General features: G+C 36.1%; 3 protein-coding genes and 2 non-coding genes across 6 annotated transcripts; 3 read left to right on the forward strand and 2 right to left on the reverse strand.

The window, feature by feature from the left end:
* Positions 1-9,210: 9,210 nt before the first annotated feature.
* Positions 9,211-9,329, reverse strand: LOC144851203 (5S ribosomal RNA). The gene has a single exon (XR_013614163.1). It is a non-coding gene; the product is annotated as a 5S ribosomal RNA (ribosomal RNA).
* Positions 9,330-9,702: 373 nt separating this feature from the next.
* Positions 9,703-9,821, reverse strand: LOC144851208 (5S ribosomal RNA). Its single transcript, XR_013614167.1, has one exon. It is a non-coding gene; the product is annotated as a 5S ribosomal RNA (ribosomal RNA).
* Positions 9,822-12,131: 2,310 nt separating this feature from the next.
* LOC144851122 (uncharacterized) lies at positions 12,132-14,393 on the forward strand. Its single transcript, XM_078708662.1, has 4 exons — positions 12,132-12,270; positions 12,357-12,519; positions 12,833-13,121; positions 13,321-14,393. Exons 2-4 carry the CDS (start codon positions 12,379-12,381, stop codon positions 13,974-13,976), a joined length of 1,086 nt encoding a protein of 361 aa, XP_078564788.1. The 5' UTR covers positions 12,132-12,270; positions 12,357-12,378; the 3' UTR covers positions 13,977-14,393.
* A 2,488-nt stretch (positions 14,394-16,881) lies between these two features.
* On the forward strand, positions 16,882-23,751 carry LOC144851120 (uncharacterized). 2 transcript variants are annotated; one of them, XR_013614150.1, is made up of 5 exons: positions 16,882-17,020; positions 17,107-17,269; positions 17,583-17,871; positions 18,071-19,112; positions 23,683-23,751. XR_013614150.1 is itself a non-coding variant. In XM_078708660.1 (4 exons), the coding sequence occupies exons 2-4, from the start codon at positions 17,129-17,131 to the stop codon at positions 18,724-18,726; spliced, it is 1,086 nt and encodes a 361-aa protein (XP_078564786.1). In that variant the 5' UTR covers positions 16,882-17,020; positions 17,107-17,128; the 3' UTR covers positions 18,727-19,143. The 2 variants fall into 2 exon arrangements, 1 of the variants encoding a protein (XP_078564786.1); XM_078708660.1 differs by lacking the exon at positions 23,683-23,751 and having other exon boundaries at positions 18,071-19,143.
* On the forward strand, positions 21,632-23,695 carry LOC144851119 (uncharacterized). Its single transcript, XM_078708658.1, has 4 exons — positions 21,632-21,770; positions 21,857-22,019; positions 22,333-22,621; positions 22,821-23,695. Exons 2-4 carry the CDS (start codon positions 21,879-21,881, stop codon positions 23,474-23,476), a joined length of 1,086 nt encoding a protein of 361 aa, XP_078564784.1. The 5' UTR covers positions 21,632-21,770; positions 21,857-21,878; the 3' UTR covers positions 23,477-23,695.
* Positions 23,752-26,859: the final 3,108 nt, after the last annotated feature.

The following is a 26,859-nucleotide window of genomic DNA, read 5'->3' on the forward strand; positions in this document are numbered from 1 at the left end:
TTGTGCCATTTAACAGGAAAACATCCTATCATCAAACTCTACAGCTCAAGTGATCCAGTAGCCACTGACAGAAGTTCTGGGAGGAATCTCCTAGCATGCATGCCCTAACATCCCCTGGCTCAAGAGCCACATAGAATCTTCTAAGCTTCAAAGACCAAACTAGAAACTTTGAAGACCAAGATGGAGATCACCCCAATGCCAGATCACAAGAGTCCAGATTGATCTATATTGCCAAGATGCTAAAAAACTCCAAAAATGTTTTCATCAAAACAAGCATCCATGTAATAAAATCTGAATAAAAAAGGATTGTGGCCAGAGTGAAAGATGATGAAGTTCTATCTAAGCTTGCCGTAAAATTACCCACCATGCCGAACACTATCTTTATTTCAAAGCAGAATAAGAGATCTAACTTTCAGATTGTGGAGGTCTGAGGATGTGGTGGAAATCAAAATGAAGATAGTCTTCTTTGTTTAAGGATAGTGAGTTTGAAGATGAGGCTATTGAGAACCATTCCTAATTCTACCATTCTACAAAATTGTCACTGTGCAAAATTTACCAATCCATAATTCTTGAGTAGATCAAGAATTATGGGCCATATGGTCTCTTTGAAATGGCAAATATGAGGAGTCTGTATTATCTTCACCTACCAACCCATGATGTTATTTTTTACTAAATCCTAAATGGGAGGTCTGTGGGAGTGATGAAGAGCAGTCTTCTGCATTTAAGGATAGTGGATTTGAAGATGAGGGTTGAGGGTATTGAGCCTCAAGAGAAGATGGAGTTGAATCCATAACCTGTAGATAATTTTAATGCATCACACTCTGTCATTACAGAGCAGGCAAACATTGAGAACAGTCCTGTACAGACAGATGTACAAGATGACCAAACATTATCTAGCTGGACTGGTATCAAGAAGTTGAAGATCTGGTAATACTGTTGCTAGATGTAAGTGACAGTGACAGACTCTTCCTTCAACAGAAAATTAAGGTAGCTGCATTTAAGCTTCATGGAACATACATGGAATTAACTAATACAACTCATCAATTATGCTAAACAATCATCTGTCATATCAATTGTCTTAGTTGTGCCTTCACAAACACAATCTCAATCTGTTATTGTACAACCTCCATAAAGCAGGATAACTTTCATATTCCAACCTCATTCAAACAAAAAAACAGGCCTGTGTTTATCCTCATTCATCCACTAAACTACTTGCTGTGCTGCATGTCAGGTACTGAAGTGTAGTGGTCCTCGTAAATGAAATTAACATAAAGTAAAACAGAGAGTATTTATCTACTCAAACATCATCTCAAGACTTGTTTCTTTCAGATCATGTTGAAGGACTTCATACAACTGTTTACTTTGCGTTGCAGTAAAATGTGTCTTCCAATCACCTGAGAAAAAGATATATACACTTTAATTTAATTTTCAATAACTAATAAATACGCTGTATCGTCATGTGATTAGAAAATTATTATCTTTGTTATTCTTCATTTTATTTGATCCTCATTGACATAAGTTAAAGTAGTAATCATGTTTATCATAATCTACTGTAGTCGTAAAATTTTTTGTTATTTTTATTTAATGTTACTGAATGAAAGTTTTTTAAACGAATCACAGTACAGATTGCTCTTAAAGTGATCCGACAAAGTATATGTGCAAAGCAAAGAATATATATCAGAAGAATGAGCAATCCGCGGTTTTCCCTGCAACATTAATATTTTCCATGCGGTAGAACGCAGCGTCTGGATGTACACAACTTGTTGTGACAGTCGCACTAATCTAAGCCTGGACCACCAGTAGGGTTTTCACAATAAAATATGTACATGCTTAATGGTTAAATGCTATTTGGATATTTAATTGTATGTTTTATGCAAATTATTTAGTATTTTGCAGAATAGACAGTTCATGTCATCTACCAGGCGCCTTGTTGTTGATATGTTTTCATGAATGATAGTTATTAATATTTAAATATATTTTTAAATAGTTAAAACTTGTTTCTGGAGAAAAAATAAATATTAATTAAATTTGACATTGTAGCCTATAATAACATGTATTTTATATTAATTTATATCATAAAAACATTACTTGATTTGGATTAGGCCAAGTTGAGCCACTGACAAGTTGAGGCGCCGCCAGAAAAACGTTATTTTCTATGAAACGCTAAATGCTAACTTTCGTCGACCGTGCTCGTTTCTATTTATATTACTATTAGGGATAATAATGTATATTCAAAAGTTAATATATAATAATATATATTATAAAATATTACAAATTTAAGAAATAATTATGAAAATCTGACTTATAGTTTCTGAAAAATAAGGTCTAAAATGATCGTTTGCCTCCTCAGTCGGCAGTTTTCGGTAAAATAATTACATAAAATCACGTTTTTTAGAAAAATATAAAATGTAAAATTCAATAAAACGATTAGTAAATAAAAAATATTTATTTAACCTCATTCGAAGAATGTCAATACTTTATTATATTAGTCCTGAGAGACAACATGATTTCACGCAAGTAAAATATTACTGTATGGAGTGCACTGAATTTTTTAACTTGTAAGGTTAAAAACAATTAAATTATTAAATATTACATTAAACTACTTTCCTTTGTTGTGTTGTTATGGTGGCTAAACCAACAAAATTGTAGTAACTACTGTATGTAATTATATATTATTTATTTTTATAACACAAACCTAAAGACCATGATAGCATATGTACTACGTACACGTAGTACTATTAATACTGTAATCACTAGGCTACGCGAAATGTCGTAAAAGACGCACTGGGCGTTTCATAGAAATCACCGGCGGCTCAACTTGTCGGCGGCCCAACTGGTCATATGCCCTTGAGTTACCAGACGTAGGTTAGTACACGGCAATGGCAAAGATTAGGCCATGCTGGGTGATGCATGGTTAATTTTTGTTCTTTACTGTTGAACATTTCTTTGTGAAATAATTTATCGTGGTGGTAAAATCATTTTTCTAGAAGTGAATATACAATAATTTCTATGACAGTAGTCCTATACACTATGAACAGTAATATCTATTTAAATCAAGTCTTATAGTCTGTCTGTATACATCCGCTCGTGGGTGGGCTCCCATGCACTTTCCAATGCAAAAATCGTGGATCACTCATTCTTCTAAAGTAATATATTCTTTGCAAAAAGTTATTATATTTACCACCAAAAAATAATGAAAATACTCATTTTTCATTTTATATAGACTGTCCTTCGAATACAAAGCAACATATAATAATCTGCAGAAGTAAACAAAACAATGTTGGCATCATCAAAACATTCATTCAAGCAATAACATTTTTTTATTACTAAAAAGGGTCGATGAGTGTGAGAGATGGCAACAGCCTATTCGGCGCGCCGCCTATTCAAGCTTGATAAAATACTGTATAAGTAACACTAACAAACATATTATTCTATTATAAACTTTCACAATCAAAGCCAAAATTTACCTACCTGTGGAATGCCAATACCCTAAGGTCTATGTCACAACCAACCACGCCGCGCACAGTTTGTTATTTTACATTCCCTGCATTATATCCAACCTTCTCCCTCCTCCAACGGGCTTAACTTTTATCATCCAATTATGTTCTGCATGTCGGGTACCAAGGTGTGGTGGTGGTCATCTGACACTTTCTGACAGAAACATCAATTCAATATTTGAAGGCCACGCACGGGAAGAATGGAGCAAACAAAATTAATGTTCACAATATTTTGTTTCAACCAGAAAATCAACAACTCCGTGATATGATGGTACTGCACTGTAAATGAAAAACTTGGAGAAGGATACCACGTGACTGACCGACCTCCAACCAACAATTTGATTTATTTATTCCAAACACAAACTACAATGCATCGTGCATGGTGTCATGTCTTACTATAGCGGGCGCCACAACAAAATGATGATTTTATGATGAAGTTGCGTGTTTATCATAGATTGAAAACAAATATTTATAAAACAAGAAATTATTTCTTACGAACTCATAGTTTTGTATATGTATGGCCGTAGCCAACAAACGTATTTTACGATGGTGTCATATTATTTATTATTTTTTATAATACTTGCACTGATGAAGGGCTAGTGTTGGCCGAAAGCTCTGCTAACTTTTCTGGCTGTTTTACTTTATCGTTTTGATTTAGCTTTTCGCTTTTTTTTTGTATCTCCATTGAGATCCAGCCACTGATACCCACAGCATTGTCATTTTTTCAGTTATTTGCCTTTGGATTTATTTTTATAATACCTAAATAAATTCCTGTCATTTGATTGGACGATTGTGGGTGCAATCAAATGACGTTTAACAGTACAATATTTTAACGATCTGCTCAATCAGTTAAGTCACCTCTTTTTTGTTTGCTGATGATTCAAAGACATACAAAGCTGTTGATTCAGACATAGATGCTCTTGATTTTCAGGCGGACATTGATAAGATGTATAAATGGTCAGTAAAGTGGCAGTTGCCCTTTAATATTAATAAATGTAAGGTTATGCATCTCGGTAAAAAATCCTTGAACACGACATACTTTATGGGAACAGGTTCAGATAGAATTCAGTTAGGAGTTGTAACTCAGATGAGAGATCTTGGTGTTTTAGTTGATAATAAATTGAATTTTCATGATCATATCGTTGAAGTTGTTAAAAAGGCTAACTCTAGACTTGGTTTAATTAAGAGAACCTTTGAAGTATTTAGACAGTCATTTAGTGTCTATCCTTTATAAATCAATGGTTAGACCGATTTTAGAATATTCTAGTACGGCTTGTCTTCCTCAGTTTGTTGGTGATTCTATTCTCTTAGAAAAAGTTCAGCAAAGAGCCACAAAACTTGCTGTGGAAATTAAAACTCAACCATATACTATATAGTGACCGAATGAAATTTATGAAACTGCCATCATTAGCATTTCGAAGAAAGAGGTCTTGCTGCTTACAGATTTTTAGAATGATACAAAAGTATGATAATGTTAATCCGGGTGTCTTTTTTTGAATTAGTACTATCTACTGTAACTAGAAGCCACAATTTTAAAATTAAAAAAGTTCATAGTAAATCGAAACACAGACAGAAATTCTTTTCAATATCTGCAGTAAATGATTGGAATAGTTTGCCATATCATAATAGTAAATGCATCCTCTATAAATAATTTTAAAACCCATCTTGAAACACACTGGAAAACCCACAACCTAAAGTTTGAGCCATATAACCAAGATGTTCAAAGAGGGACTCACAAACCTTAACAGGTTTATAGTCTAAAGGTCAAGGTAAAGTACTTTTTTTCGTGTACGAAAATAAAATCTGTTAGCGTTTGGAAAATATTTTTTTTTATTCTATTGCTTTGGAAAAATACAACAGCGCCGCCTATTATGTACTTTAGTCGCATTGTTATTGATATATGACTGGTTTAGTTAATGGGAACATTTCTACAAGACGTGAAATAAATAATGAGATGAGTTTCAGTTGCCTGTCGAAGTTTGGTATTGCTGTCCTTCAGCCTACTACTAGACATGTTTTAGCGATAGGCTTTTTTTTTTTTTTTTACCATATTTAAAGAGGGTGATCCATCCAGCAATTGCTGATCATTAGGGACCCTCAGAGGTTCACAAGACAAACATATACATAAGATGCTCTACATACATAACGTCTTATTAGTCTTATTACAAGTCTTTGGGAGTGGAGTTGTAATTTTGTCCTTGATCATGTGACGGGACTTGAACCCAGGACCCTTGGAGTGGTAGTCAAGCATCATAACCACCAAGCCACAAACTCCACTTGTTTGGTCGTTAACACTAACAGTGTTAATGTTACTGTTTTATAATCAATGTGAATCATAATTAATGTAGGCATGGCTAGACCGCCTACCTTTTATTTGATTCAAATGATCGGAATCTATTTAGATGTTATATAAAACAAATAATGAATGTTTTATATTCGTGTAAATTAAAAATACTACACCATTTATACAGTGTGTAATTATGTTATATTGTTGGGTATTGTTAAACGTTGCATAGTTGTCACCACAATGTTAAACTAATTGCTGACTGACTAAAAGTTAGATTAGTCACACGTACTACCGGTCTCTATGATTATCACTAACGTACTTTAGTAGTAATGATATGAAAGGTTCAGGGACGATTCGGCCCTGAGACGATTCGGCCCGGGACTATTCGGCCCACTTTTGGTGGGACGATTCGGCCCACTTTTGGGCCGAAACATCCCACTTTGTGGGCCGAAACGTCTCACTTTAGACCAAATTCATATTCATTTTTTTTTTATTTATCAAGTTTTTAAAGGTGTTTCACAATCCGTATTTTATTGATATTGACAAAGTTGATATAATGTATATAATAAATTACTAAAAAAACGTAATTTTATATTCAATTTATTACTTCGAAAACCTTGTTTATTTCGTGCATTCGCCAAGCGGCCAACAGAGGGCGTAACTTATTTACATCGCGCGCGTGACTAAAAAATGATTATTTTCGACAATGTTTTCAAAATGTTTGCTTTATTGCATCTTTATCCCTAGTAGTGCTACCCCATAGTCTCTCTGAAAATAAAGTTTGGGGAAAAAAGCTTATTTTATGCTTATAAATGCATATCAAAGCCGATAAATGTAAGTGTGCCGAATCGTCTCAGGGCCGAATCGTCCCGGGCCGAATAGTCCCGGGCCGAATCGTCCCAGGGCCGAATCGTCCCGGGCCGAATCGTCCCGGGCCGAATCGTCTCAGGGCCGAATCGTCCCGTTACCATATGAAATGAACCTTTTCCGAAAAAAAGTCTACAGCACCCGGTATTCCCAGGCGGTGTCCCATCCAAGTACTAACCGGTGTATTCAACGTGGTATGGCCGTAGACAATCAAAGCATTGTACCGTGGTGTCATATTTCGTACTGTAGAGGGCGGTAAATAAGCGTGGTACATTCGCGGCTCTGAAATCAAATCTTGTCAATATAATGTAGTTAGTTGAAGGTTAAAAAAATTTATTTATTTATTTGGAATTACACCTTTAGATCGGTGGCACACTTAGCACAAAGGTGCATCCTTCACAATATAAAATATAACAACAGAAAAGTAAAAAAAGGCAAAAGCAACTATCAACCCCTATCCTACCCAACCCCCGACCCCCCTCCCCCACCCCAATTTACATCGATACATACAGTAGATCATTACTTTACACAAATGAATACAAAACAAGATATAGTAAAGTGTATTAAATAAAATAAACTGATAAACACAGCTTATTACGAAAAACCCCACCAACCCCCCTCCTCCCCCCCCCCCCCCCCCACTTTTTTCAATTTACTTAATGTAGCAATGTAGATAACATAGTTATTGAGTCATGGAATTCAATGAATCATTTCGAAATTTCCATGCTTGTTTTAGGTATCTTTTACAAAACTATCCAAAATATTTTCACACTCTTCATCAATTAAATTATCTGAGTATCCCAAAATATATTTAAGTTTGTCATTTTCATGCGAAGTATAAAAAGTATCAAACATATCTTTGCTGCCATTTCTATACATATCCACATATAAATTAAATAATTCCTGATTACGTATATTATTTAAAGCTGGACAATTAAGGATGAAATGATGGATGTCTTCGTCCGAATTTGTACCGCATAATTTACATTTTTTATTATTATCAATATTCCAATTTGCAGTTCTATCATTCAAAGGTAGAGTATTTGAACGAGCTTTAAATTTTAATGCAGCACCTTCAAAATTAGTTTTATCAATTAAGTAGTTTTCAAGTCCAGGTTTTGATTTTAATGTTTCATAGATGTGGAGACTTGATTTATTTTGTAATTCAATTCTCCATTCATCTATCATTATAGAGTTAAGTTTTCTTAAGATTTCAGAAATTGGAAAGTAGACTTCTTTATAATTTGAGAGAGTGGTGAAAATATTTTTGGATTCACAATTACACTTCAAGAGAATATCCTTTATACAAGATAGAAACTTATTCCTTAAGTCTTTAAATTCACAATTAAGTTGTAGCATTCCAATAAACATAATTTTTGGCCATCGATAGTTTTCCATCTTTATAATTCTATGGAAGTATTTCATACGAAGAGCGTTATGAATCTCGTTAATTGGAGACCAACCAAGCTCTCCATATAAGGCGGCACAAGGTGTATTTCGAGGTGCTTTTAAGATATAACGCGCCATTTGGAGCTGGAGACGCTCTAGTTTATCTACATCTATTCTACTTAAAGAGCACCATACTGAACAACCATAGTTGATAGATGGGAGAACTATCGATCTCCACAGAGTATCCCCATAATATACTCTGTTAAAGTTATCAAAGCTACTGATAATTGATTTAACGTACGCTATTAAACTTTGACCTTTTTTTATAACATTCTCAATTTGTATATGGTCATTTAATTTACGAGAAATATGTACACCGAGATATTTATATGATTCAGTTTCAGATATAAAGCCATTACCTAATTTCCATTGTCTTACTTTATCAACACGTTTACCAGTTATCAGTATATTTGACTTTTCAAAATTAAAGCATAATTTCCATTCCTTAGCAAAATTTCCTGCAAGGTCTAACATTCTTTTCATTTCCAGTTCATTGTTAGCTAATAATACAATATCATCAGCCCAAAAAAGGCTACCCATCCATGTATCATTTACTGTAATACCTATATCCTTGGATCTTAACATTTTGGTAAACTCATTTATGTAGATGCTAAATAGAACAGGTGATAAAACGCACCCTTGTTTTACTCCTTGATCAATATCAAAAATATCTGTATCAATTATACCAGAGGAGACTTTAGCTTTAACATTAGCATAAAGCTTATCAATCATCCTCCATACCTTTCCTCTTATTCCTGTATTCCAAATTGATTTCATTAAGCCGTCTCTCCATACACTATCAAATGCTTTTCGGAAGTCCAAGAAGGCCATGTATGTATGCTTACCCTGTTGTAAGCGACAAGTTGCTATACTCTTTAAAACAAAGATATGATCTTCGCATCTATATGATGAAGGTCGAAAGCCTCCCTATACTATTTGATTTTCATGATTGTTATCACAGATCTAAACTAAGGAAACACATTTTGCGAGAAAATATGTCAAAATAATTGGCTCCTTTAAAGAAATCTGATAACTCGATGTTTCGGTATAAAGTCTCTATAGATATTAAATGTAGTAGATAGTCCCAAGTTTTTTACAGAAAAAAATAAAAGTCTACAGCACCCGGTATTCCCAGGCGGTCTCCCATCCAAGTACTAACCGGGCCCGACGTTGCTTAACTTCGGTGATCGGACGAGAACCGGTGTTTTCAACGTAGTATGGCCGTAGACAATCAAAGCATTGTACCGTGGTGTCATATTTCTTACAATAGAGGGCGCTATATAAGCGTGGTACATTAGCGGCTCTATAAAATCAAATCTTGATTTTAGATAGGACTAGACTAAGAATTTTAAAATTCAGCATGTCAAAATTGTCAGTATTCGGCAATATACTGTAGTTAGCAGCTGAAGGTGTAATAAATACTATTTGATTTTCATGATTGTTATCACAGATCTAAACTAAGGAAACAAATTTTGCGAGAAAATATGTCAAAATAATTGGCTCCTTTAAAGAAATCTGATAACTCGATGTTTGGGTATGAAGTTTCTATAGATAATAAATGTAGTAGATAGTCCCAAGTTTTTTTTTACAGAAAAAAATAAAAGTCTACAGCACCCGGTATTCCCAGGCGGTCTCCCATCCAAGTACTAACCGGGCCCGACGTTGCTTAACTTCGGTGATCGGACGAGAACCGGTGTTTTCAACGTAGTATGGCCGTAGACAATCAAAGCATTGTACCGTGGTGTCATATTTCTTACAATAGAGGGCGCTATATAAGCGTGGTACATTAGCGGCTCTATAAAATCAAATCTTGATTTTAGATAGGACTAGACTAAGAATTTTAAAATTCAGCATGTCAAAATTGTCAGTATTCGGCAATATACTGTAGTTAGCAGCTGAAGGTGTAATAAATACTATTTGATTTTCATGATTGTTATCACAGATCTAAACTAAGGAAACAAATTTTGCGAGAAAATATGTCAAAATAATTGGCTCCTTTAAAGAAATCTGATAACTCGATGTTTGGGTATGAAGTTTCTATAGATAATAAATGTAGTAGATAGTCCCAAGTTTTTTTTTACAGAAAAAAATAAAAGTCTACAGCACCCGGTATTCCCAGAGAAAAACCCATCCATGTACAATAATCATGCCCAACGGACCAATCATTGAGCCTCGTTGAGTAGAGCCATTGCTCAACGGACCAATCATTGAATAGAGTTGAGGGAAGGCCCTGCTCAACAGACCTATCATCGAGCCCTGTTGAGCAGACGTATGACGTCACCAAATTAGAGCTGAACAAGTTTAGAAAATTACTTCCGGCGTCTCGTCGCGAAGGAAAAATATCGGTGTAGGCTAGGCCTAGGGGCCTAGTAGGAGGGGGATATCCGTTGTGGAGGAGGGTTTAATTCCTCTATCGTGAATGCTATGCTGTAAAGATCATTATTGATATAAAGTAAGAAAAGCCTTTGGCCATTGCCTAGTTATGTGTAAAATAAATGAATGAACTTGTGTTTTATTAATATTATTAAATAGGCCTAGGCTAGGCCTAGGCCTAACTAGTACTATAGGCTACGCCTACTCTACTAGCTAGGAGGCCTAGTAGGCCTAGAGGCTAGCCTATAATGGCTAGGCCTAGAGGCTCGGGTCTACTAGGTAGGTCTAGGCTAGCTAGGCTAGGCTGTACCCTACCTGGCTAGCCTAGGCTAACCTCTAGGCTACTCTAGTCTAGGCCTACTAGCCTCTGGCCCACACAGGGGCAGGGCTTAAATACAGGCCCCTCTAACTAGGCTAGGGTAGGCCCTCTAGCTAGGCCTAGTCATTCTTTTGGCGACGAGTTGACCTGCTTCCTAGAGTAGAGGCCTAGCCCTATTAATATTTACTGTAGGCCCTATGCCTATACAAAAACATTAATACGTCCATGGCATGGACCATATGTTCTCTATATTTTAAATACTAATTTAATGGTAAAAGAGGATAATATTATAATTTTACATGTTTCTACTTTTTCTCTCAGGTGAGAATGGAAGGTGATATCATCAATCACGAGTGTACTATTTGCAATCTATGGCGATGGAAAAAACTCTATGCAGTACCTCACTAGTGTCCTGAATGAGTGGGGTCAGTTTGTGACAACAGTTGCTGTGGCTGCAGAGTCGGAGAGCTGCTACAAGCGGATGGCCTATGGTCTCATTGCCAGGTTTAAACGAGCCAATGCACCAGCACCCAAGATAATTTATGCAGACAACAATTGCTGCAGGTGAGTGTAATATCTATTCAAACCTAATGCCTGAACATAGAATGGACGGAGTATAGAGAGTGCTATGCATTGTGCTCGCGTCTAATTGGCTGTTCAACATTTTTTTCAGAAAGATGCCGAGTTTAATTCATTTTTTTTTCTTCCCATGTTTCCCATTTTGTACATTGTATATTTTAACTTTTTGTATGAATATCGAATAAAATCAATCAATCAATCTCTAAGTTAACTCATTAAATTTAATGTAAATTAAATTGTAGTGATGGAGGGACAGCTTGGCTGGAAAGGCTATTTGAAGACTGGGCGAATGAAGGGATGGTTGTGCGGCTGGACATCCGTCATTGGTTACATCGATGGGATGCAGTTGTAATAAAGCAGAGCCATGCCAAGTATGGTTCTTTCATGAGTGCTCTCGCTGGTGCCATTCTAACAAGGATGATATGCTGAAGCTTGTCAGAGCAGTGAGAAATAGCAACGAGGAACTCTACTCACAATACAATGATCAGCAGATGATGTATTTTGTAAAGCCGTACCAGCTGAAGTCCTATGTCCGTCGTATAACACGTTGTGTCGAGGTAAGCGAAATGTAATTACTTAATACAGTTAATACATTACTGGAAAAATAACTATTATTATGTTTTCTTTGTGCATGAATCGGTTTAAGAAATTCGGTAAGAGTGTCAGTAGTGTGGTTTTGGTTGAGATAAATAAATAAAATAGCTGAGTATTTGAAGGAAACTTAATTATATGTATCCTTTTGAATTCTGTTACAGGTGAGTGCTGTCACTATTGAGGTCATCCTTCAGGAGTTTAAGGGTCCAGCTGGACTCGACATCGATGGCGTTCATTTGTTTAAATCATTAGAGGCAGTCGATGCTTACTGGACAACTGCCAGTAAACATCTGAGTTGCATGCAGGTAATTTATCGTATTTCCCCTATCTACCTCAAAGGCATTATAATTGTCAATTGTCAAAAATTATGTTTTGCATATATTTCATTTAGGATCCATCAAACATTCCCCTGTATGTATACCAAGGAAGTTACTTTGAATGGTGTTAAGCTGAACAAATACAGATGCCGCAGAGGCAGTAACTCTCTGGAAGGTCTTCATGCCCACATGTTTAGAGCCATCCCTTCACAACGGTGTGGAATAGCACCTTTTCAGGTAATCATCTAATTTCAAAACCATTCTTATTTTTTACAATAAATATTAAAAAGGGGAGGTCCACCCAAAAATTGTCTATTCTTTATATCGTTCAGTTAATAATATAATATGTATCCATCCATATTTGAGAATTATTACAACTTTTGTAGCTTGGGAAAATACCTATACTTTTACATACAAAAAGTGGGTACTTTTTGACAATAGCTAAATAAACTAATAACTAACTCAACATGGGTAAATTAATTTCTCTAAACAAAACCAAAGTTTCCTCAACACGATAAGCATTGTTTCTTCATTTAATTCTCTCTTTCAGGTGTACCTCATAGCGTTTGCAGTACAATGGAACAATCGCATGGAGTCGCTCAAGGTTACTGGAGGTAGGGGGCGGATTACCTCATGTGTTGACCCTCGTCAAATCCAGCGTCTAAACCAGCAGGCAGAGGTCTTGTTTGGGAAAGAACATATGTATGAACCTAATTTCACAGCACCCATGCCCTACCCAGAAAAGTCCGGAAGCCAAGAGGAGGAGGAACTCCTAGGTTTAGAGTACGCCTACTGCCAGTCCACCGATTTCACATCAAAGGACTATTACATCAAGAAAGGTGAGATTAATCACAAATTAGTGTTAATAATCTTGATTTTTTGGTTTAAAATCTGGGTGTATTGCACTGTATCATTGTTATATACTTTACGTTTGTGAGTGCTCCTGTATGTTTTAATTATGATTGCCTTGTGATGATGATTGATTGTGCTTGTCATTTCAATAATTATTATTCTTATTCTTTTTATTTGTATTTACAGTGGAAGAAGAGCAGGTCAAAGAAGATGAAGGAGAAGAAAAACAAGAGAGTGAAGCAGAAGATGAGGGCGTCGATGTTGCCACATCAGAGACTGATGATGATGATCCTATCGATCACCTTAGTGCAGACCATGTGGCTCTGAACAAGGAGGAGAACAGAAAAGAGGAGAGTCCAGCACAATTATCACCTCCAGACAGGCCACAGGTTCAATATCCAGTTGTGGAACATGTTTCTGGAAAAAGGCGCTACCAAAAATGTAGACTCAACGATGCTGAGGTACCTGAAGCTGAATTTCTAGACAATTTGAATAAACCATCTAACAGCTCACTACAAAAGGTACTCCCTAAACCAGCTACTACAACTCCATCACTTCCAGTAAGGCCATCTGGTGCAATTCTGTTGATTATGCCTTCGCAAGCACAGGGACCATCTGTGACCTTCAAGCCATCAACAAACCAACGCTTACCCTTTTCCTATCGGCCACCACCTACAGCACCGCCAAAGCTTACACCATATCATCCAAGATCACAGAAACCTTGTTCTGTTTGCCATGTGCCAAAGTGTGGAGGACTCCGGAAGCGATACACTCCATCACGTGAGAAGACTAAAAATAGTGAACAGAAGATATTTCTGTATTATATTTCAGTATTATTTTAGCAAAAGCTGAGTGCTCTAAATGCACACCCTGTGCATATTTTATATTTTTATGTTATTTTATAAATGTTATATATTATGAATAGTTACATTCATTCATACATTCTTAATTTCAGTATTATTTCAGTATTATTTTAGCAAAAGCTTTACATGCACACCCTGTGCATTATATTTTCACTATTTTATACATTTTATATAATTATTTTGAGTAGTTACATTGATGTTTTAATGGAATACAAACTTTTGAATTTGTCAAAAATGCTCATTCTTTATTTCAGTATTATATTTCAGTATTATTTTAGCAAAAGCTGAGTGCTCTAAATGCACACCCTGTGCATATTTTATATTTTTATAATATTTTATAAATGTTATATATTATATATACACAAGTTGGTGTATGTGTCATGATGTTATATTAAATCAGAACACAAAAGTAAAATAAATATTATTTTGTCTTTTATCCGTTTCTTTTGTTCAGTTACAGAAATATGCCTTGTAAGCGAGAGGTCCTAGGTTTGAATACCATGGAGGTCAAGTCATTTTTCACTCAATGCTTCTTAAATTGTGAATGGAAATACACTCACCCTCCACCAAGTCTAGAACCCGGGACCTCTTGGTTACATGGTGAATATCAGCTAGACCACAATGTTCCTTTAGTTTGTTCGATCCGATAGCCAATAGAGATGCTCAATAATAATCATTTATTTAAAAATGTGCATTCATTCAGTCACAATTATTTTTATTAGTTACTACAGTTGATCATCAGTAGAGAACCTCATCAATATACCAAATTTTAAAGAAAAAAAATGATATAAATAAAATATTGCCATTAAATTATAATAAAACTCTAAACTCAAGCTAAAAAAATAGAAAAAAAAAGAAAAAAAATGAACTAAAACTTCCCAGGTCAGTCTGGATAATAAGAGAGATCAGGTCACGTGATAAGAGATCGATTTCCAGGCATATGTACCTAGGGGGGTGATGAGCCATTCCCAGAGAAAAACCCATCCATGTACAATAATCATGCCCAACGGACCAATCATTGAGCCTCGTTGAGTAGAGCCATTGCTCAACGGACCAATCATTGAATAGAGTTGAGGGAAGGCCCTGCTCAACAGACCTATCATCGAGCCCTGTTGAGCAGACGTATGACGTCACCAAATTAGAGCTGAACAAGTTTAGAAAATTACTTCCGGCGTCTCGTCGCGAAGGAAAAATATCGGTGTAGGCTAGGCCTACGGGCCTAGTAGGAGGGGGATATCCGTTGTGGAGGAGGGTTTAATTCCTCTATCGTGAATGCTATGCTGTAAAGATCATTATTGATATAAAGTAAGAAAAGCCTTTGGCCATTGCCTAGTTATGTGTAAAATAAATGAATGAACTTGTGTTTTATTAATATTATTAAATAGGCCTAGGCTAGGCCTAGGCCTAACTAGTACTATAGGCTACGCCTACTCTACTAGCTAGGAGGCCTAGTAGGCCTAGAGGCTAGCCTATAATGGCTAGGCCTAGAGGCTCGGGTCTACTAGGTAGGTCTAGGCTAGCTAGGCTAGGCTGTACCCTACCTGGCTAGCCTAGGCTAACCTCTAGGCTACTCTAGTCTAGGCCTACTAGCCTCTGGCCCACACAGGGGCAGGGCTTAAATACAGGCCCCTCTAACTAGGCTAGGGTAGGCCCTCTAGCTAGGCCTAGTCATTCTTTTGGCGACGAGTTGACCTGCTTCCTAGAGTAGAGGCCTAGCCCTATTAATATTTACTGTAGGCCCTATGCCTATACAAAAACATTAATACGTCCATGGCATGGACCATATGTTCTCTATATTTTAAATACTAATTTAATGGTAAAAGAGGATAATATTATAATTTTACATGTTTCTACTTTTTCTCTCAGGTGAGAATGGAAGGTGATATCATCAATCACGAGTGTACTATTTGCAATCTATGGCGATGGAAAAAACTCTATGCAGTACCTCACTAGTGTCCTGAATGAGTGGGGTCAGTTTGTGACAACAGTTGCTGTGGCTGCAGAGTCGGAGAGCTGCTACAAGCGGATGGCCTATGGTCTCATTGCCAGGTTTAAACGAGCCAATGCACCAGCACCCAAGATAATTTATGCAGACAACAATTGCTGCAGGTGAGTGTAATATCTATTCAAACCTAATGCCTGAACATAGAATGGACGGAGTATAGAGAGTGCTATGCATTGTGCTCGCGTCTAATTGGCTGTTCAACATTTTTTTCAGAAAGATGCCGAGTTTAATTCATTTTTTTTTCTTCCCATGTTTCCCATTTTGTACATTGTATATTTTAACTTTTTGTATGAATATCGAATAAAATCAATCAATCAATCTCTAAGTTAACTCATTAAATTTAATGTAAATTAAATTGTAGTGATGGAGGGACAGCTTGGCTGGAAAGGCTATTTGAAGACTGGGCGAATGAAGGGATGGTTGTGCGGCTGGACATCCGTCATTGGTTACATCGATGGGATGCAGTTGTAATAAAGCAGAGCCATGCCAAGTATGGTTCTTTCATGAGTGCTCTCGCTGGTGCCATTCTAACAAGGATGATATGCTGAAGCTTGTCAGAGCAGTGAGAAATAGCAACGAGGAACTCTACTCACAATACAATGATCAGCAGATGATGTATTTTGTAAAGCCGTACCAGCTGAAGTCCTATGTCCGTCGTATAACACGTTGTGTCGAGGTAAGCGAAATGTAATTACTTAATACAGTTAATACATTACTGGAAAAATAACTATTATTATGTTTTCTTTGTGCATGAATCGGTTTAAGAAATTCGGTAAGAGTGTCAGTAGTGTGGTTTTGGTTGAGATAAATAAATAAAATAGCTGAGTATTTGAAGGAAACTTAATTATATGTATCCTTTTGAATTCTGTTACAGGTGAGTGCTGTCACTATTGAGGTCATCCTTCAGGAGTTTAAGGGTCCAGCTGGACTCGACATCGATGGCGTTCATTTGTTTAAATCATTAGAGGCAGTCGATGCTTACTGGACAACTGCCAGTAAACATCTGAGTTGCATGCAGGTAATTTATCGTATTTCCCCTATCTACCTCAAAGGCATTATAATTGTCAATTGTCAAAAATTATGTTTTGCATATATTTCATTTAGGATCCATCAAACATTCCCCTGTATGTATACCAAGGAAGTTACTTTGAATGGTGTTAAGCTGAACAAATACAGATGCCGCAGAGGCAGTAACTCTCTGGAAGGTCTTCATGCCCACATGTTTAGAGCCATCCCTTCACAACGGTGTGGAATAGCACCTTTTCAGGTAATCATCTAATTTCAAAACCATTCTTATTTTTTACAATAAATATTAAAAAGGGGAGGTCCACCCAAAAATTGTCTATTCTTTATATCGTTCAGTTAATAATATAATATGTATCCATCCATATTTGAGAATTATTACAACTTTTGTAGCTTGGGAAAATACCTATACTTTTACATACAAAAAGTGGGTACTTTTTGACAATAGCTAAATAAACTAATAACTAACTCAACATGGGTAAATTAATTTCTCTAAACAAAACCAAAGTTTCCTCAACACGATAAGCATTGTTTCTTCATTTAATTCTCTCTTTCAGGTGTACCTCATAGCGTTTGCAGTACAATGGAACAATCGCATGGAGTCGCTCAAGGTTACTGGAGGTAGGGGGCGGATTACCTCATGTGTTGACCCTCGTCAAATCCAGCGTCTAAACCAGCAGGCAGAGGTCTTGTTTGGGAAAGAACATATGTATGAACCTAATTTCACAGCACCCATGCCCTACCCAGAAAAGTCCGGAAGCCAAGAGGAGGAGGAACTCCTAGGTTTAGAGTACGCCTACTGCCAGTCCACCGATTTCACATCAAAGGACTATTACATCAAGAAAGGTGAGATTAATCACAAATTAGTGTTAATAATCTTGATTTTTTGGTTTAAAATCTGGGTGTATTGCACTGTATCATTGTTATATACTTTACGTTTGTGAGTGCTCCTGTATGTTTTAATTATGATTGCCTTGTGATGATGATTGATTGTGCTTGTCATTTCAATAATTATTATTCTTATTCTTTTTATTTGTATTTACAGTGGAAGAAGAGCAGGTCAAAGAAGATGAAGGAGAAGAAAAACAAGAGAGTGAAGCAGAAGATGAGGGCGTCGATGTTGCCACATCAGAGACTGATGATGATGATCCTATCGATCACCTTAGTGCAGACCATGTGGCTCTGAACAAGGAGGAGAACAGAAAAGAGGAGAGTCCAGCACAATTATCACCTCCAGACAGGCCACAGGTTCAATATCCAGTTGTGGAACATGTTTCTGGAAAAAGGCGCTACCAAAAATGTAGACTCAACGATGCTGAGGTACCTGAAGCTGAATTTCTAGACAATTTGAATAAACCATCTAACAGCTCACTACAAAAGGTACTCCCTAAACCAGCTACTACAACTCCATCACTTCCAGTAAGGCCATCTGGTGCAATTCTGTTGATTATGCCTTCGCAAGCACAGGGACCATCTGTGACCTTCAAGCCATCAACAAACCAACGCTTACCCTTTTCCTATCGGCCACCACCTACAGCACCGCCAAAGCTTACACCATATCATCCAAGATCACAGAAACCTTGTTCTGTTTGCCATGTGCCAAAGTGTGGAGGACTCCGGAAGCGATACACTCCATCACGTGAGAAGACTAAAAATAGTGAACAGAAGATATTTCTGTATTATATTTCAGTATTATTTTAGCAAAAGCTGAGTGCTCTAAATGCACACCCTGTGCATATTTTATATTTTTATGTTATTTTATAAATGTTATATATTATGAATAGTTACATTCATTCATACATTCTTAATTTCAGTATTATTTCAGTATTATTTTAGCAAAAGCTTTACATGCACACCCTGTGCATTATATTTTCACTATTTTATACATTTTATATAATTATTTTGAGTAGTTACATTGATGTTTTAATGGAATACAAACTTTTGAATTTGTCAAAAATGCTCATTCTTTATTTCAGTATTATATTTCAGTATTATTTTAGCAAAAGCTGAGTGCTCTAAATGCACACCCTGTGCATATTTTATATTTTTATAATATTTTATAAATGTTATATATTATATATACACAAGTTGGTGTATGTGTCATGATGTTATATTAAATCAGAACACAAAAGTAAAATAAATATTATTTTGTCTTTTATCCGTTTCTTTTGTTCAGTTACAGAAATATGCCTTGTAAGCGAGAGGTCCTAGGTTTGAATACCATGGAGGTCAAGTCATTTTTCACTCAATGCTTCTTAAATTGTGAATGGAAATACACTCACCCTCCACCAAGTCTAGAACCCGGGACCTCTTGGTTACATGGTGAATATCAGCTAGACCACAATGTTCCTTTAGTTTGTTCGATCCGATAGCCAATAGAGATGCTCAATAATAATCATTTATTTAAAAATGTGCATTCATTCAGTCACAATTATTTTTATTAGTTACTACAGTTGATCATCAGTAGAGAACCTCATCAATATACCAAATTTTAAAGAAAAAAAATGATATAAATAAAATATTGCCATTAAATTATAATAAAACTCTAAACTCAAGCTAAAAAAATAGAAAAAAAAAGAAAAAAAATGAACTAAAACTTCCCAGGTCAGTCTGGATAATAAGAGAGATCAGGTCACGTGATAAGAGATCGATTTCCAGGCATATGTACCTAGGGGGGTGATGAGCCATTCCCAGAGAAAAACCCATCCATGTACAATAATCATGCCCAACGGACCAATCATTGAGCCTCGTTGAGTAGAGCCATTGCTCAACGGACCAATCATTGAATAGAGTTGAGGGAAGGCCCTGCTCAACAGACCTATCATCGAGCCCTGTTGAGCAGACGTATGACGTCACCAAATTAGAGCTGAACAAGTTTAGAAAATTACTTCCGGCGTCTCGTCGCGAAGGAAAAATATCGGTGTAGGCTAGGCCTACGGGCCTAGTAGGAGGGGGATATCCGTTGTGGAGGAGGGTTTAATTCCTCTATCGTGAATGCTATGCTGTAAAGATCATTATTGATATAAAGTAAGAAAAGCCTTTGGCCATTGCCTAGTTATGTGTAAAATAAATGAATGAACTTGTGTTTTATTAATATTATTAAATAGGCCTAGGCTAGGCCTAGGCCTAACTAGTACTATAGGCTACGCCTACTCTACTAGCTAGGAGGCCTAGTAGGCCTAGAGGCTAGCCTATAATGGCTAGGCCTAGAGGCTCGGGTCTACTAGGTAGGTCTAGGCTAGCTAGGCTAGGCTGTACCCTACCTGGCTAGCCTAGGCTAACCTCTAGGCTACTCTAGTCTAGGCCTACTAGCCTCTGGCCCACACAGGGGCAGGGCTTAAATACAGGCCCCTCTAACTAGGCTAGGGTAGGCCCTCTAGCTAGGCCTAGTCATTCTTTTGGCGACGAGTTGACCTGCTTCCTAGAGTAGAGGCCTAGCCCTATTAATATTTACTGTAGGCCCTATGCCTATACAAAAACATTAATACGTCCATGGCATGGACCATATGTTCTCTATATTTTAAATACTAATTTAATGGTAAAAGAGGATAATATTATAATTTTACATGTTTCTACTTTTTCTCTCAGGTGAGAATGGAAGGTGATATCATCAATCACGAGTGTACTATTTGCAATCTATGGCGATGGAAAAAACTCTATGCAGTACCTCACTAGTGTCCTGAATGAGTGGGGTCAGTTTGTGACAACAGTTGCTGTGGCTGCAGAGTCGGAGAGCTGCTACAAGCGGATGGCCTATGGTCTCATTGCCAGGTTTAAACGAGCCAATGCACCAGCACCCAAGATAATTTATGCAGACAACAATTGCTGCAGGTGAGTGTAATATCTATTCAAACCTAATGCCTGAACATAGAATGGACGGAGTATAGAGAGTGCTATGCATTGTGCTCGCGTCTAATTGGCTGTTCAACATTTTTTTCAGAAAGATGCCGAGTTTAATTCATTTTTTTTTCTTCCCATGTTTCCCATTTTGTACATTGTATATTTTAACTTTTTGTATGAATATCGAATAAAATCAATCAATCAATCTCTAAGTTAACTCATTAAATTTAATGTAAATTAAATTGTAGTGATGGAGGGACAGCTTGGCTGGAAAGGCTATTTGAAGACTGGGCGAATGAAGGGATGGTTGTGCGGCTGGACATCCGTCATTGGTTACATCGATGGGATGCAGTTGTAATAAAGCAGAGCCATGCCAAGTATGGTTCTTTCATGAGTGCTCTCGCTGGTGCCATTCTAACAAGGATGATATGCTGAAGCTTGTCAGAGCAGTGAGAAATAGCAACGAGGAACTCTACTCACAATACAATGATCAGCAGATGATGTATTTTGTAAAGCCGTACCAGCTGAAGTCCTATGTCCGTCGTATAACACGTTGTGTCGAGGTAAGCGAAATGTAATTACTTAATACAGTTAATACATTACTGGAAAAATAACTATTATTATGTTTTCTTTGTGCATGAATCGGTTTAAGAAATTCGGTAAGAGTGTCAGTAGTGTGGTTTTGGTTGAGATAAATAAATAAAATAGCTGAGTATTTGAAGGAAACTTAATTATATGTATCCTTTTGAATTCTGTTACAGGTGAGTGCTGTCACTATTGAGGTCATCCTTCAGGAGTTTAAGGGTCCAGCTGGACTCGACATCGATGGCGTTCATTTGTTTAAATCATTAGAGGCAGTCGATGCTTACTGGACAACTGCCAGTAAACATCTGAGTTGCATGCAGGTAATTTATCGTATTTCCCCTATCTACCTCAAAGGCATTATAATTGTCAATTGTCAAAAATTATGTTTTGCATATATTTCATTTAGGATCCATCAAACATTCCCCTGTATGTATACCAAGGAAGTTACTTTGAATGGTGTTAAGCTGAACAAATACAGATGCCGCAGAGGCAGTAACTCTCTGGAAGGTCTTCATGCCCACATGTTTAGAGCCATCCCTTCACAACGGTGTGGAATAGCACCTTTTCAGGTAATCATCTAATTTCAAAACCATTCTTATTTTTTACAATAAATATTAAAAAGGGGAGGTCCACCCAAAAATTGTCTATTCTTTATATCGTTCAGTTAATAATATAATATGTATCCATCCATATTTGAGAATTATTACAACTTTTGTAGCTTGGGAAAATACCTATACTTTTACATACAAAAAGTGGGTACTTTTTGACAATAGCTAAATAAACTAATAACTAACTCAACATGGGTAAATTAATTTCTCTAAACAAAACCAAAGTTTCCTCAACACGATAAGCATTGTTTCTTCATTTAATTCTCTCTTTCAGGTGTACCTCATAGCGTTTGCAGTACAATGGAACAATCGCATGGAGTCGCTCAAGGTTACTGGAGGTAGGGGGCGGATTACCTCATGTGTTGACCCTCGTCAAATCCAGCGTCTAAACCAGCAGGCAGAGGTCTTGTTTGGGAAAGAACATATGTATGAACCTAATTTCACAGCACCCATGCCCTACCCAGAAAAGTCCGGAAGCCAAGAGGAGGAGGAACTCCTAGGTTTAGAGTACGCCTACTGCCAGTCCACCGATTTCACATCAAAGGACTATTACATCAAGAAAGGTGAGATTAATCACAAATTAGTGTTAATAATCTTGATTTTTTGGTTTAAAATCTGGGTGTATTGCACTGTATCATTGTTATATACTTTACGTTTGTGAGTGCTCCTGTATGTTTTAATTATGATTGCCTTGTGATGATGATTGATTGTGCTTGTCATTTCAATAATTATTATTCTTATTCTTTTTATTTGTATTTACAGTGGAAGAAGAGCAGGTCAAAGAAGATGAAGGAGAAGAAAAACAAGAGAGTGAAGCAGAAGATGAGGGCGTCGATGTTGCCACATCAGAGACTGATGATGATGATCCTATCGATCACCTTAGTGCAGACCATGTGGCTCTGAACAAGGAGGAGAACAGAAAAGAGGAGAGTCCAGCACAATTATCACCTCCAGACAGGCCACAGGTTCAATATCCAGTTGTGGAACATGTTTCTGGAAAAAGGCGCTACCAAAAATGTAGACTCAACGATGCTGAGGTACCTGAAGCTGAATTTCTAGACAATTTGAATAAACCATCTAACAGCTCACTACAAAAGGTACTCCCTAAACCAGCTACTACAACTCCATCACTTCCAGTAAGGCCATCTGGTGCAATTCTGTTGATTATGCCTTCGCAAGCACAGGGACCATCTGTGACCTTCAAGCCATCAACAAACCAACGCTTACCCTTTTCCTATCGGCCACCACCTACAGCACCGCCAAAGCTTACACCATATCATCCAAGATCACAGAAACCTTGTTCTGTTTGCCATGTGCCAAAGTGTGGAGGACTCCGGAAGCGATACACTCCATCACGTGAGAAGACTAAAAATAGTGAACAGAAGATATTTCTGTATTATATTTCAGTATTATTTTAGCAAAAGCTGAGTGCTCTAAATGCACACCCTGTGCATATTTTATATTTTTATGTTATTTTATAAATGTTATATATTATGAATAGTTACATTCATTCATACATTCTTAATTTCAGTATTATTTCAGTATTATTTTAGCAAAAGCTTTACATGCACACCCTGTGCATTATATTTTCACTATTTTATACATTTTATATAATTATTTTGAGTAGTTACATTGATGTTTTAATGGAATACAAACTTTTGAATTTGTCAAAAATGCTCATTCTTTATTTCAGTATTATATTTCAGTATTATTTTAGCAAAAGCTGAGTGCTCTAAATGCACACCCTGTGCATATTTTATATTTTTATAATATTTTATAAATGTTATATATTATATATACACAAGTTGGTGTATGTGTCATGATGTTATATTAAATCAGAACACAAAAGTAAAACTAGAATTTAATTCGTCACTTTGACGAATTATAGGTGATCATTTTTATCCTTTTACTGAAATTAATTTTTTTTAAACATGCACGTACGTTAACATACGATCGAAAAATGTTGATGTATCCCATCCTATTATATGCTTATAGTGCTGAGTTGTGCCTATTATGTGTCATATACAATATATACAGTATATACTGTATATCTATATACAGTGTAGCATAGGTAAAATTACGGGACCCACATCATGTTCAAATTTGTTGGTATGAAGGAATTATCAAAATAAACTCAAAGATGACAATTTCGAAAGATAATGAATTGAGCAAATAAATATAAGGATTGGAAGAGAATTTGATACGTAGAAGCGGAATGCGCGCTCATTGAAATTTGTATAACTTCGACTAAAGAAATCTAAAAACTATTTTTTAACTTCAACTGGCCATATGATAACATCACAACATCCGATAGGCTTAATTTTTATATGAATTCATATCTACATTTCAACAGCTTTCATAATAAGTTATAATCTTCAAGGTCACCTTTAATTCTGAAGAGCTATTAGATATTCAAATGTATGGTGTAGCTAAAATTACACGACCTAGGTTATTCAAGTTTTTACGCGTGATGACGTCATCAAAATAAAAATGTTTACAACCCATGAGAAAGATAATCAATTGAGCAAGCACATTCTAAAATTTTTGCGAAAATCGGGCTCAAATAACGGAGATGCGCTCTATTGAATGTGATAACCCACACAAAAAGATAAAAATTACTAATTTTTAAATTCAAGTGGCCATTTGATGACGTCATACCATTTTGTACGTCTAATGTGTACATGAATATGTATCTACAACCCAATGGCTTCCCGAATAAGTTAAAAAAATTAGGGGTCACCTGCCATTCTGAAGATTTATATTCATTTTAAAAAGGCCTTATTTTTCACCATTTTCAGCACTTTGATGCAATTAATTTGCGCATTTTGTCATTTTTAACCTGCTCGTATAGCGTTATTTTAAGTTGGAACTGACTCAAATTTGGTGAATGTACTAAGGCTGGTGAGTAGAATGCGATTTGTATAAAAAAATTGCATTTTTTACGCTTTGTAAGTATCGCGCGCGCAAAATATTTTTTTTGCGCAGTAATTTTTTGAAACACGCAAATGGCCTAATTAATGCTCTAAATTGATCAAAACTTAATTTTGAGCTTTTTAAATTTTTAACGCGCGATTTCACGCGCATGACCCTACGTGTGCGCGCGTTTTTATTTGTTAATATTTTTACCCTTGACCTAAAGTTTACGTGTAGTGAATTTCATTAATATGTGATAATGAATTATGGAGATATGATTGAAAATGTGATTTCACAAAATGGCGTCTAAATGACGTCACGGATGAGTGATCACGCTGAAAAGCTTATTAGGACTAAGTTAAAGTATTTTAAAGACATTCAGAAATTTTGGTAATCATTGACATTAAACTTTTTGAGATATTTGTTACACAAAATCTGTACAGAAAGAAATTGCGAAGAAACATTTTTTGTTTTACAAAAACAATTTCTCACTAGAATTTAATTCGTCACTTTGACGAATTATAGGTGATCATTTTTATCATTTTAATGAAATTAACATTTTTTAAAACATGCACGTACGTTAACATACGATCGTAAAAAGCTGATGCACGCCATCCTATGACATGATGCATATACACTTATAGTGCTGAGTTGTACCTATTATGTGTCATATACAATATATACAGTATATACTGTATATCTATATACAGTGTAGCATAGGTAAAATTACGGGACCCACATCATGTTCAAATTTGTTGGTATGATGGAATTATCAAAATAAACTCGAAGATGACAATTTCGAAAGATAATGAATTGAGCAAATAAATATAAGGATTGGAAGAGAATTTGATACGTAGAAGCGCAATGCGCGCTCATTGAAATTTGTATAACTTCGACTAAAGAAATCTAAAAACTACGTTTTAACTTCAACTGGCCATATGATAACATCACAACATCTGATAGGCTTAATTTTTATATGAATTCATATCTACATTTCAACAGCTTTCATAATAAGTTATAATCTTCAAGGTCACCTTTAATTCTGAAGAGCTATTAGATATTCAAATGTATGGTGTAGCTAAAATTACACGACCTAGGTTATTCAAGTTTTTACGCGTGATGACGTCATCAAAATAAAAATGTTTACAACCCATGAGAAAGATAATCAATTGAGCAAGCACATTCTAAAATTTTTGCGAAAATCGGGCTCAAATAACGGAGATGCGCTCTATTGAATGTTATAACCCACACAAAAAGATAAAAATTACTAATTTTTAAATTCAAGTGGCCATTTGATGACGTCATACCATTTTGTACGTCTAATGTGTACATGAATATGTATCTACAACCCAATGGCTTCCCGAATAAGTTAAAAAAATTAGGGGTCACCTGCCATTCTGAAGATTTATATTCATTTTAAAAAGGCCTTATTTTTCACCATTTTCAGCACTTTGATGCAATTAATTTGCGCATTTTGTCATTTTTAACCTGCTCGTATAGCGTTATTTTAAGTTGGAACTGACTCAAATTTGGTGAATGTACTAAGGCTGGTGAGTAGAATGCGATTTGTATAAAAAAATTGCATTTTTTACGCTTTGTAAGTATCGCGCGTGCAAAATATTGTTTTTGCGCAGTAATTTTTTGAAACACGCAAATGGCCTAATTCATGCTCTAAATTGATCAAAACTTAATTTTGAGCTTTTTAAATTTTTAACGCGCAATTTCACGCGCATAACCCTACGTGTGCGCGCGTTTTTATTTGTTAATATTTTTACCCTTGACCTAAAGTTTACGTGTAGTGAATTTCATTAATATGTGATAATGAATTATGAAGATATGATTGATAATGTGATTTCACAAAATGGCGTCTAAATGACGTCACGGATGA

This window comes from Antedon bifida, chromosome 8 (genome assembly GCF_963402885.1).
Source record: "Antedon bifida chromosome 8, ecAntBifi1.1, whole genome shotgun sequence".
In the NCBI taxonomy this organism is placed as follows: Eukaryota; Metazoa; Echinodermata; class Crinoidea; order Comatulida; family Antedonidae; genus Antedon; species Antedon bifida.

Bases quoted from the DNA above. Each gene is read 5' to 3' on its own strand.
- LOC144851122 (XM_078708662.1), top strand. From the start codon at position 12,379: ATGTATACCAAGGAAGTTACTTTGAATGGTGTTAAGCTGAACAAATAC. The intron at 12,520-12,832 runs GTAATCATCTAA...TCTCTCTTTCAG, and splicing joins GTGGAATAGCACCTTTTCAG to GTGTACCTCATAGCGTTTGC. The intron at 13,122-13,320 runs GTGAGATTAATC...TTGTATTTACAG, and splicing joins GGACTATTACATCAAGAAAG to TGGAAGAAGAGCAGGTCAAA.
- LOC144851120 (XM_078708660.1), top strand. From the start codon at position 17,129: ATGTATACCAAGGAAGTTACTTTGAATGGTGTTAAGCTGAACAAATAC. The intron at 17,270-17,582 runs GTAATCATCTAA...TCTCTCTTTCAG, and splicing joins GTGGAATAGCACCTTTTCAG to GTGTACCTCATAGCGTTTGC. The intron at 17,872-18,070 runs GTGAGATTAATC...TTGTATTTACAG, and splicing joins GGACTATTACATCAAGAAAG to TGGAAGAAGAGCAGGTCAAA.
- LOC144851119 (XM_078708658.1), top strand. From the start codon at position 21,879: ATGTATACCAAGGAAGTTACTTTGAATGGTGTTAAGCTGAACAAATAC. The intron at 22,020-22,332 runs GTAATCATCTAA...TCTCTCTTTCAG, and splicing joins GTGGAATAGCACCTTTTCAG to GTGTACCTCATAGCGTTTGC. The intron at 22,622-22,820 runs GTGAGATTAATC...TTGTATTTACAG, and splicing joins GGACTATTACATCAAGAAAG to TGGAAGAAGAGCAGGTCAAA.